This window comes from Chiroxiphia lanceolata, chromosome 1 (assembly GCF_009829145.1).
Source record: "Chiroxiphia lanceolata isolate bChiLan1 chromosome 1, bChiLan1.pri, whole genome shotgun sequence".
Lineage (NCBI taxonomy): Eukaryota > Metazoa > Chordata > Aves > Passeriformes > Pipridae > Chiroxiphia > Chiroxiphia lanceolata.
In genome coordinates this window covers 137,186,626-137,199,164 of record NC_045637.1, presented here as the reverse complement: position 1 = coordinate 137,199,164, position 12,539 = coordinate 137,186,626, and the positions used below count along the sequence as shown (strand labels likewise).

Below are 12,539 nucleotides of genomic sequence, written 5' to 3'. Positions count from 1 at the left end.
TCCAAAAAGAATACCAAGCATCTAAGTGCGTGGTAGAAAAGTAGTAAACTGTGGTTGTTTATCCCAGGTACGTGGTCTAGAGGCACTCATTTGTTGAGGTTATCATGGTCTCAATCCCTAGTTTTTAAAAGATATTTTTACATGACATTTTCACATTTATTTCGTGTAATTCTATTAAGTCTACGTCTCAAGAATTTAATGTTTCTTTGAGCTTAGAATAGATGTTTAGTCACTGTCTCTTCCTTCCCCTTAACTGAAAGTTAAAAATAAACCTATAAAACAATGGCAATTTGAAACAACTCATTGGCAGTAATCAAGCTGGAAGCAAACTGGTACTTCAGCGAGGAATTCTGCTTTGGTGTGCACATGCCTTAGAAGTAGCTGCTGAAAATGGAAAAATTAAAAAATGCATATGAGGTCTTTTCAGGAAAAATCTTCTTTTGAGTAATAAAAGCATCTTCCTTTGACAGACAAGAGACTATGGGCACTCCAGTCTTGTATTAGGGGATAATACCAACTTCCTTAAAATATAATTTCAGAGCTGAGTTTTTCAAATTCTGCATTTTCCTCTTGTTTTTCTCCTTCCCCTCATTCAGTCTTTTTTATTCACTCTGGGCCCAAACTTGTATACAGCATTGTAATAGCCTGATGTTATAAAACTGAAAATTTTAAAATGAAAATAATGATTTGTAATAAAAGGCCTGACAGACTAATTACAGTATTGCATTAATTATTATCTTGTTTCAGCTCTGTTCCACAGCTAATTCAGATCTGGGTTTCGTTGTTTTTTTAATCCCTATTTACACTGTAATTTTGAGAGAGTGACTATACTTGGGAACAATATAAATAAAATCAAGAAATAAAAATTGTCAGGTAAAGAGTTCATTTCTAAAATGTTGCCTCAGACATGTGATGCTTTGTGGATCTTCTGGTGAGGGTAACACCTATATAACATAGAATACAACTCTGGATATCTTTGTTTCTGGATATCTTTATAGCATGTACTTAATAGCAGTCATTAACCCAGAAACTTGATTTGTGCAGCTAAGTTGGTACATCATTTTACATTTTGAGTTTTATTTTTTCTCCTAAAATGTGTGCAGTTCTTATAATGGTTAAGGTATAGATTGATGTCAGTGCTGCAGTATAGCTCCAAGACCACAATTTGAAGCTACTTTAGAAAAATGCAGTTCTTTAGACATAGTGAAGCTGAAGTTGAATGGAAGTCCTATTAGGAGTGAATTGCATGTAAATATTAATAAGGGAAGAGTTCTTAGCAAGTCCTGAGTTTGGGAAATTGAGCATAATTTGCTGAAATTATGTCTGTCTTGAAGATATGCAGATGCAATAATTTTCAGTTTTCATTTGAACTTTTAAATGGTGCAGAAGGTGCCTGGGTTAGGTTTTAAGCAAGAAAGTGTTTGGAAGTATTGGCAAATGTCGTTGTAATGGATGTATGGTAATGAAGGGAGTTAGAATGAAAGATGAATTGGGCTGAATGACTGTTAAGTCATTTAGGCTGGGGTGGTTGCAGGTTTGGTTGTTAGATGTCTCAAAGTACATTTCCTTAGTTCCTGCACTTGGTTGGCTGTCTTCAGATCTTAAAGTTCAGGGAATCAGTTTCTGACAAATTGCTTTGTTTTCCTTTTTTTCCAGGATGCTTCATCTGCAGACATTCGGAAAGCATATCGAAAGCTTTCACTGGTTTTACACCCAGATAAGAATAAAGATGAAAATGCGGAAACACAGTTTAGGCAAGTAAGTGCATTGTGTGGCAATAGAAGTTTTAGGGCAAATAGAATCAAAATTTTTTTATGATGTTGTCATTTTAGTAAGAATAATGGTACACCTTTGAAATGAATAAGTTAAACACTGAATTACACTTCCCCTGATGTAGCTATGCTAAAACCAAATACACTTTTATGGAATTAACTTGTTGAATAGCCTGGATTTAGTATTTACCTGTATATTAAAAATAATTTGAACATAATACTTATACTCTTAGGAGGAAAATATGTTTTGCACTTTCAAAAGCAGTGTGGAAAATTTCTGATCAGTTCTCAACACAAGACCTAGGTAGGCATAATTTAATGAAAATTATTTGTTTTAATTATTTAATTTTCACTCTTTGAATCTTTATAGAAACAACATGGATTTGTAATGTAGCTCTGATGACTAAATACAGCCTACTTAATGATACCTACTTAAAAATGATACCTGTTTTTAAGATGTAACTGAAATAAGTTTGACAAATGTGAGGAGGGGACAAAGTCTTGTGCAGGAGTTGCTTGTTCGTGTCTGATGACACTTTGTATATGAATATGTCACTGTTTCTTTTGCATATTGGGTTTGCTTCTTAGTCTTGAAGGGAAAAGTGAAAATTGGCAGAGGTCATTCGTTGGCAGATGTAAATATGATACTACTATTCAAACTTTATAAACTCAATCATAAAGTAAAGTCTTTTTGTGTGTGTTTGTTTTCTGTTTGTTTTAGTTGGTGGCCATCTATGAGGTTTTAAAGGATGAAGAAAGGAGGCAGACGTAAGTTAAATTGCACAGGTTCTTAAATAAAGCACTCATACCAATGCTGTATTCAAGTCCTATTTGACTTAATTGTAACACATCAGATGATTTTTTTTTTTTTGCATAATTCGAGTTTGTAATTCCTAGGTAGATGTTTAATTAAAGATTCTATGTGGCTTAAAGGCGAAGGTGGTATTTTTGCATGACAGACTTTTTTTCTCCTTTAAAACTAGTATTTGAAAGAATTTTAAAAGCCAGCTGTTATTTCAAGCAATTTTTAAAATCTCTTAACAGTTTTTTTTTCTCAGTTGTGCCAATTATCATTGCTTATTTTATTAAAAACTGTGGTAAAACTGTGGTAAAAATATTGGCCACCGATTCAACTGTCAATCATACCTCCCTGTGTCAATACCAGGTTTGTTGCATGATATTTAGGGGTTTTTTTCCAGTGTATGTCATCTTCAGCATTGTTTTCTGTTGCTTAGTTCATAGGGTTTTTTTTTCTTTAAGATGTATTCTCTCTAATATTATAAACTTTGATATATGTAGCATATTTTTTTTAATAAATGCTAGTTGTCCTTGCTACTTCAGGAGCAGTTCCAAGAGAACCTGAAAGGGATAGCATAAAGAACTGAAAACCTGGGGCTGATCTGCTTTCTGGAAGACTATTTCGAACTTTTTTTTTTTTTTTTTTAAAACAAATAGGCATTTCAACCAATGATTACCAGGAGAACGGAGATATAAAAAGAGTTTTGCTTTTGGGTTGGAGTTTTAATAAATCATCTTTCAGCTTGCAAGTCTTCAAACAGTTTTATGAGACATTTCTTGAAGGGATTTTGGCTTTGTAGATATCTTGGCAGGAGTCTGGGGTTTATACTACAGATTATATACTTTGTTAATCTCCTCTTCAAATGTCATGACAATGTACTTCATAGAAGCACTTCTGGAAATTTGTATTTTTATTTCATCCCTCTAAAGAGAATTTCATTGTGAAGTTACACTTCAGGAAATTTAAAAAAAAAAAAAAAGGTAAGTGATTTCAGACCACTTGAAGTGAGTTATCCCCCCCCAAATCTTCCCAACTTTTCGTTTGTAACATTGTTTACATTGTACACTTTGAGATATTGCATCTCTGGAATTTAGCTCCATCATGGAACTTGTAGGAATTTCCTTGCAGCTGTAGTAGAAGCTTTTTGCATGGAACTGTGATGCAGTAGTTTGTAAAAGTTATGGTTTAAACCATGCATACGTTACAAGCGTGACTAATGTACCCAACTACTCTTAATAAGTGCAGCAGTGATTACAAATGAGAAGTTAAAGCAGCAGTAGATTGTTCTAACTTAGATTGATTTAATTGTCAGTAACTTATTTTGCACATAGACAATGTCGTATTTTTCTTGCACAATGTGGATATATGGATGATACTGATTCTATAGTTTAATAAATATAAATGTAGTGGATTAAATAGTGCTGCTTTCAGAGAATTTTCTGGAAACAATATACTGAGTTTAGAAATAACATGTTGAGCAGAACTATCTGGTCTTACTGCTCTGAGAAAACCTTTGTTGTTCCGGTTTATTGCATAGTCTAATGATAAACCCTGTTGGGCTCATAAACAGAGGGTGGCTTGTCCTGTGTCCTGTAAGGCGTTGTTGTAGCACGTCTCTAATACAAGTCTTAGTAAGTGTGGTAGGAGCTGCTCTCCCTGTAATATGGTTTCTCATGTAAGGTAATTGGAGGGTTTCTTGCAACTCTACAGCAAAGGGAAGTGGGGAGTTGTTGTTTGGAATCTTTCTACTTTAGTTGTTGATATTTGCCTTTACATTATGTGAGGTGATGGACCTAGTTGAAGAGACTCGAAGTTTATTGTGATGCTCATGCACTGGGGAAAAATTATGCACCTTTGGTCTCTCAGGGCTTATTAACTCAGTTTTATACTCATTCCAGAGACACTGTAACAAGACTTTCTGCCAAATTTCTCTGGGTGTTTCTTTTCTTGAGGGTTTTTTTTTAAACCTGACCTGAAGACCTGATGAGGATGAGATGGAAATTAGTTCTACTTCTTACAGGTTGGTGAGAAATTCTGGCAGTTGAGCTATGACTTCACAATTAGGCACCTAAATGATTTGGAACATGGGTTTGCACCGCTGAGAGAGAAGAGTGAGCTGCAGGCTTCTGCTTCTGTAGTGAAGTTAACTGTACCTGCCTCTTACTGTTCATCTCCAAAGTGATGTAATGCAGCATTGGTCCTGTGTGTGCAGACACTGGAAGCAGCAAAGGCAGGAATAAGGTCTTACGCTGAATGAGTGATGAACTCACTTTGAAACAATAAAACCTCTTCTCCACATCTTGGCAAACGTCAAAGGTGTTGTTTGTGTGAGTAGAGAAACAGTGTTCTAAAAAGGTGGATCTGTTGGCCAGCTACATGTAATTATTTTTCTAAAACCATCAGTGTATTTTTACTTTATCTGGTGGCAGAAGCCTTTCTTAAAATGTTCTATTTACTGACAGTTACAGTATAGGGCTTTAAAATGTGGTTTGCTTTCTTGAGAAGGTTATAGTTGCTTGTGAGGTACACTAATATCATTAGTAGTGCTACAGAATATAGTAGTATTATGTGTTAGTACTTTTGTCGTCACACTTGGAGTGATACATAATCAAAACATTCAAATATTCTAACAGTAAATGTATGTGCAGCACTGTTTAATGTAGCACTGTTTGACATTAAACATCCATGCAGCAGAACACAAATTTTTGTTTTGTGTACACACTGTGTATTTTGCTAGTGTAAAATTCTACAAAGTTTATCTTTAGAGTGTGTAGAGATAGATGCGTTTATTGTTAAATCAATTTATTAGCCTTTGACTATTTTAATTTATGAAAAAATAGATAGTCTTATGCACTTCTGGTAATTGTAATTAGGCAAAAATCTTAGATTTTATTTTCACTGTTTGTTACCATTTTAAGGAGCCTGTATTACTTACCAGGCCCATCCTCTGGAACAATGTGGGCTTGATTACAGCAAGCATTTGCAAAGGAATCAAGATATACTTGTTTAGAGTAAGAAAGGTGTTTATTTTAGTTCTCATTATAATTAAATGTCTGTATTCATAGGTATAAATTGTGCTAACTGATGCCACACTGGAATTTTTTGCTAGCTTGAGGAAAAAAGGCCCCCCCAAAATAAAAAGTAGCAGTGCAGTCTTCCCGTAGTTCAGAATAGATCTCATTAATTCAAGGTTATAGTATATAAATGATATCAGATCTCTGAAATAATTTGAAATATGAAATGAAGTGGCTCTCTTAAAGGGAAAAGTAAATTGTAATTATATTGAAATAGGTGATACTGTAATTAGTTACTACAGTTAATGGATTTTTTTCTTGCAGTGTAATTGATTCACAACGAGTTCTAAAAACTGTTTTGTGAAATTTTACAGAAGAAAGAAATTTTAATAGCCTTACAATTTGTTACTTGTTATTTAGAAGACTAACAAGTCTTGTATAGAATCCTGAGCTTTAAAGTAAATATTCAACATACTTGTAAGTGGGGATTTGTTTTTGTCTTTTTGTTTTGTACGGGTGCTTTGGGGTTTTTGCAGCTTGTTGTCCGCTGCATTTCAGAGGTAACTGGTAGACATACTCATGTGTAAAAAATTTGCCTTATTCTGTGTGCATATGTTTTAGGGAAAAATACTACAGATATATGTTTTCTTTTCAGCTTGGGGTTTTTTTTTTCCTTACATAGATTTACAGTTAATACAGGTTGCCAAAATAATGCTTTGTAATTAATTGTGAATGTAGTTCTTGATGCACACAGATTAACTAACTGTCTTTCATAGTTAATATAAGTTTCTATAAAGAAATACTTTAATGAGAAACTTGCTTTTAATGAAACCACATTATAAATTTGAAAAATCAAGATTTAAAAATTATGGGAAGCTTCTGAGTTTCAGTAGGATCATTTTCCAGCTGAAAACCTAAAAATCATTGATATCTTTATTTTTCAAATACAGAGCTTAATGACTATTGAAAGCAGTGATTTATCTTTTAACAGTATATATTCTAAAAAGTGGGTTATAATAGAAGCTATCTTCCCTTAAAATGGCCAGTCGTGTGAGCCATAATGCTCATTGATAGTAAAATCAATAGAGCATTGATTCTGAGACTTAATCCTTGGAGACTGTTGTTCAGAACAGCGGCCGTGGCCTGGTAAATACCGAGTGCTGTTTAAAGCGCTTAATGCAAGAGACTCTGCTGTCTTAATTTATTTTTTCTCAACAGATAATTTATAATAGAATATGGTTGCCAAACATTAGTTTGAAATCTTGGTTTACATATTACTGTATTATTACCATCGGCATATATGGGCCTTATTTAATCAGTGGCCACTTTTTCAGTACGTCAGTTAACAACCATTAGTGTATAAGAAAGGCAACTGCTTAATAAATTTATAGTAGTATTAAAAAAACTACTTGCTTCTATATGTATTTTTCTGAAGCTTTCAAAAGAACATCTTATGTGAAACCTTGTTATGAACCTATTTTTTTAAAAAAATGGTTTTGTTTCTAAAAACATTCTATTGTCAATAAAATCTTTTGTAAATGCATTAGTATTTTTTAAATGCTAAAACTTCTACTTATTTCTTAAAAAAAAGTAAAGTAGAAGTTTTAGTTTTGGAATAACATCCTACGCAATTTTTCTGAACAGAGTTTGTGTTAAGGCATCAGTAGCTAATTCATTTTGACTTACTAGGAAAGGAAAGAAGTTACTATTTCAAGTTTTACAATAATGGATATTTATCTTCGTATTCTTGTAGTTGTCATCGAAGACAGAATTTTGTTATATGAATTTTACTTCTGGTAGCATTCAGAACACAGAAGAATCCTGAGGTGTTAAATCTTTTGCATAGAAATAACGGTGACAACTTGAACAAATGTTTTATCAGAAGTCAGCTTTCTAGATATGCACTAAATTAAAGTGTATTTTTTAATTGAAAACCACTGCCTCTTTTTCTGCTTAAAAAATGAATTTGCATGTGGAATCTTTTTTAGTACATCTCCAAGGTATCAATTTAATAACTATCAAAGTAGCTAGTGCAGTTGTTGCATTTAAATTGATTTACATGTCAAGACTGGCAGTTTAGCAGCTGCGCTATTATTCCTGGATTGGTCAATTTACTTGAGAAAAACCTACTACTGAGTTCTACTGACCTGCATGACAATATAGGCCCTATTTCTATTCCTGTAATTAGGCCCGCGACTAACTCAGAATATTTTTAATTAAAATATTTTGGTCAATGTGTTGCACCAAATTAGGCCTTTCAGTGCAGATTTAATTCTGGAAATGGTGTGATTAGAATATGTAATGAGTCATGTTCAATTTAAGGTTAACAGGTTGTGTATCTTAAACATACAGGTTTTTGAATTTACTGTAGAGATTTTTGTTTGAAATTTTACTCTGAAAAGTTAATTAAAAAAATCTGGTTTGCATGTCTGTGGTTTGTTTATTTTTAAATTTATTATATACCGTAAATAAAAGACCCCAGACATACTATGATATTTCAAAATATTTGTGTGAAGGAAAACAGACAAATTGTCATAAAATGTTTTCTGTACGGTTAGTAGTGTTAGTAAAATTAAACGGTCTCAAAATAGACTTATTTTGGAGACAGCTTTTCAAATAGAAAATAAAAAAGTGGTGAACTTTGTTTTCAAACATCAATATCAAGGCTCTAACTTAAGTTCATATCTTACGCTGAATGAATGTTAAGTCTGGCAGGTTTTTACCTAATGGATATCGTGCTACTAAAGGACCAAAAAAAAGCAAAGATACCTCTCCCCTCCCACCAGCACTTGTGCATTTAATTTGTAAAAGAAAAAAGGGTTTCTAGTGCTACCTATTTAATACTTAGTGGGTTGTTATTTACTTCTATCACAGAGACCTGGCCACTGATTACTGGGCAGGTAGAACACATCTACGTTTTTGAAGCCTCTTATTTCAGAAGTGAATGAACTTGGATGGGCTTGACGGGCAGGGTGTGTGTGTGGGGAGTGTTGCAGGAGCATTTGAATTACTTTTTTTTTTTTTTTTCCGCGAAAGACTAGGAATATTTCCCAAGCGTTTGGTTCTGGCCTCTGTTTGTTTCCAGATGCAAGCCTAGCTGCTGACAAAACAAGACATTGCTCTCTTAAAAAAGAATAAAAAAAATTACAAAATGGTCTTTTGTGTGCGTATTATTCAAGCGCGCTGTGGATTATCTTTTGTTTTATAATTGGATGGTTTGGCTTATTTAATTTTTAGCTCTCCATGAAACCTGTTATGTTTGCTACTGTAGGTATGATGATATTCTGATCAATGGACTACCAGATTGGCGACAGCCTGTGTTCTACTACAGGCGGGTGAGAAAAATGAGCAATGCTGAGCTGGCATTACTCTTGTTCATTATACTCACAGTGGGTCATTATGCTGTGGTTTGGTCAATCTACCTGGAAAAACAGCTGGTAAGTATTGGTAATAAATCAAACTTGCTTCAATTATTAGTATTGAATTTCCTGCAGAAGTTTGCATGTTATAGAGATCTTTACCACTTCCCCTTGTTTAAATTTGCATTTCTCATATTTCAAAAGGATTATGTTTTAAATGGTGATAATTACAGCATGAAATATTTAATATGTCAGAAATAGTAATCTAAAAACCACTTAGTTTTCCTAGAACTGGTAATAAATTGCAAGAGATAGTCCTTTGGTTTTTAACTGAAAGGAAGAAGAGAAAGTAAAACTCTTCTGTCATTTGTTGATGCAGAATAATATGCTACTGTAGTCACGTCTGTGGTTCTCCTAAGTGGTGTTTAAAAATAATCAGGTTTTATTAGTATAAAAGTCATACTTGGTTTGCCTTTCTTCTTAGCTAAATGCTTTTTTGTTGTGGGCTTTTGTTAACAGTGGGGAATTGGTAAGCAGTATAAACCACATTATTTTTTGATAATTTTATTTTTTGTCGTAGAAAAGTCTATTGCACTTAGTAGACTAGGAAGAAGACTTAACATAACTTGAAAAATATTCATACATTAGCATCTATTTACTTTTTTTATTTTCCACTGCATTATCGAAGTTGATGAATGAGAAAGGAGGCAAGTTGAATGCTTTCTCCTCTTAGAAAACTTTGATTGCTATGGAGATACACATGAGTGACAGAACTGGACTTCATGTGTGTTTAAAGACTGGATACCATGGCAACAGTTATTGTTAAGATAGATCATTTTACTTAATCATGTAGGACTCCAGATGCATTTGCATAAATGCTACTCTACTGTTTACCCTTCACAGAAGAGTCCCAGTAACATTTGTGGTTTACATGCTAATGATAACCTGTAACCATAGTTCTTTCTACATCAAGGATGAACTGCTTAGCAGAAAAAAGAGGGACAAGAAGAAAAAAACAGGCATCAGGAGTACAGATGAAGCCAAACTCGCTGCCCTAGACAAAAATGAAAGGTGGGAAGGAACTCTCTTGTTTTCTGCATTTTAAACATTTTGTCAGTTACTGGTTTAGTTCTACCATTTTCTGTTTGTGTCTTTGAAATGTTTTGTGAGAAAAGTAACAGTATTTGTAGCAACAGCCATTGCTGATACAAAGTGTGCAAGTGTAGATGTGTTTTCAGGTTTTGATTTGTAAATTCACATGTGGTATTTATCCAGCAGATAAACAATAATTGAAATATTAAGGCTGAATTAATGATATCTGGCTTATCGAAGTGTAATATTTCTGTAAGTTGATTTTAGAAGACTTTATGACTTTTTCTGTCTTAAAAGGTTTTTGCCTTTGATTACAATTAATGAATTTCAATTAATTTGAACCTTGTTACTATACCAAGCAAGGAGTTTTTATGGGGTTTTAATGCTTGTCTGATTAAATGCTTTTTATCTGATCAACTTAAAACCAAGCGTGTTGCTAAAGGCTTCTAACGCATTGTTTGTCAAGGAACACATAGGGAAATAGTGACTTTCAGGACGCTCCAAAAGATACCACCATTTCTTCAATTGATTCATAGAAAGAAATAAAGGGTTTAAATAGTTCACACAGCAGGGGTATGAACTGGATCAATGTGGGATGGAGATCAGAGACCATTCTGCCTGTCGTCTTTCCTGATGACATCAGTGAGTAATGCTCCAGTGAACTGCAAATGACATTAATTTTTATGTATTGTTTTGTTTATGCTACAGTCTTCATATCTGGTTGTCAGCACTTGTGAACACTTGGTTGAGGCTTGAGTGTTCTTTTGATTTGGGTTTTTTTAAAACTGATTATGTGGGTTATGAATTTATTTTCCTGAAGAAAGGCCCTTTAAGGAGATCAAAATACAGTAATAATTAGAAGTTAACTGTTACATATTTTGAATTAAATATTCAAAATATATGTTTAATATTATGTAGTTAGACATTTTTATAGGAGTTGACAAATGCTAATCATCTTAAATGATAATGGGAAATTTCTTTGGCTTTTCTTTCTTTGGAGATTGTGTGGCAATAATGAAAAAACTACAATTTTATTTGACTGCAGAATACTGGACAAACCACAATGGCATGACTTACTTCCATGCAAGCTGGGAATATGGTTCTGTCTCACAGTGAAAGCTTTACCTCAGCTATTCCAGGTAATAGTAATAATTTTAAATTGTATTACTTTATTTTTCTTGATGGTGTTATTATGCATAATCAGATGTATAGCACTTGTTCTTAATTAATATTTTGGCTCAAGCACATACCATATATGTGTGTGTGTATATAAATTACTCTTTGAAGGCAATTTTAATATCAAATTCATGGGGATATGAATATATTCCAACTGGATATTAATCTTAACATGCTAGGGAAGCAGTTTCTGTTAGGCAAAACTACAAGAATAAATGATGGGAGAAGAGTGATATATATCCATCTAATTAGGAATAGCAATGTCTTTTAAGTGATTTTGACAGAAGTACTTTTATCTCAAATTGGCAATTTCATAGCAAATTTTAATATGTCATTTAAATTTGAGGTAACAGTGAAATTGGTTTTTCTGATTGAGTTTCCTTTCTTTAATTCACTGGATAATGATACAAATTGATACCTGGAATTACTAAGATAAAGTAACAAAGGTATGGTTGTAATTTGTGAACATCAGTGTGGCAGACTTGCTCACGATTGTGGTTTTTAATCTAATAGTGTAAACTGTAAAATTTAGCTGGTATTCAACCAGTGTAAGTATTGTCAGATCAGTTATCAGAATAACTTTTTTAATATCACCTGTTCTTTCTTTTATTTTCCCTTGAATACACGATTTTGTTTTTAATACCCTTGTCTCTGCTAATATGGATCAGGGAATGCAAGGTGGATTTACCTTGGTTTACAGAAATACTGGGTATTAATTTAAAAGTACAAGTAGTATAAATGTCATTAGTGTTTGTTTTTTGTCTGTGTTCAAGATGGAAATAAACCTATAGTTCAGAATTCATACCTTGTTAGCAAAAACCTTGTAAAAGTTATAAATGCAATACAGTCTGGTCTCTCAGCATCCATTTTTATAGCCTTTAACTTTTCCTACAAAGAGATGCAAAAGTTAATAGTTCTTCCTCTTTTAAAAATTTCATCAGAACTATGTGGCTGTTTTATTAAAGAAACCTTTCTTTTTGCAAGCTTTAAAGCAAATTAATTGTGCTTAATCAACTATTGTGTCCCAGTTAAGCTTTGATGCTCATCCCTCACTGAGGTGAGTCAGACAGAAAACAATTAAAGTCAGCAAACTGTTGCTGCATTTTAAAAACTTTATTCATAATTATAGTACTTTCCCTTTTGTCTTGATTGTAAAATATTCAAAAAATACAGGATATAGTAAGATTCATGAATAATTTTAAATTAGGACTTCTTATGGGCTTCTTATCACTTTTATGACATAGAGTGTTACATAAGTATAACAGGTTTCAGATTTGCTCTTCAAAAAGCAGCTCCTATGTCTGCTTAGAATAGGCAAAAAAGATGA

At 33.2% G+C, this 12,539-nt stretch overlaps 1 protein-coding gene across 1 annotated transcript in view; it reads left to right on the top strand.

Annotated features, from left to right (window-relative positions):
* The window catches only part of DNAJC1 (DnaJ heat shock protein family (Hsp40) member C1), a 106,647-nt gene that overhangs the window by 35,793 nt on the left and 58,315 nt on the right, over positions 1 to 12,539 (top strand). Inside the window, exons 2-6 of the mRNA XM_032707866.1 lie at positions 1,657 to 1,758; positions 2,494 to 2,540; positions 8,857 to 9,022; positions 9,918 to 10,015; positions 11,082 to 11,175. Of these exons, the coding sequence (XP_032563757.1) occupies positions 1,657 to 1,758; positions 2,494 to 2,540; positions 8,857 to 9,022; positions 9,918 to 10,015; positions 11,082 to 11,175 (507 nt within the window). The remainder of the gene's footprint in view (positions 1 to 1,656; positions 1,759 to 2,493; positions 2,541 to 8,856; positions 9,023 to 9,917; positions 10,016 to 11,081; positions 11,176 to 12,539) is intronic.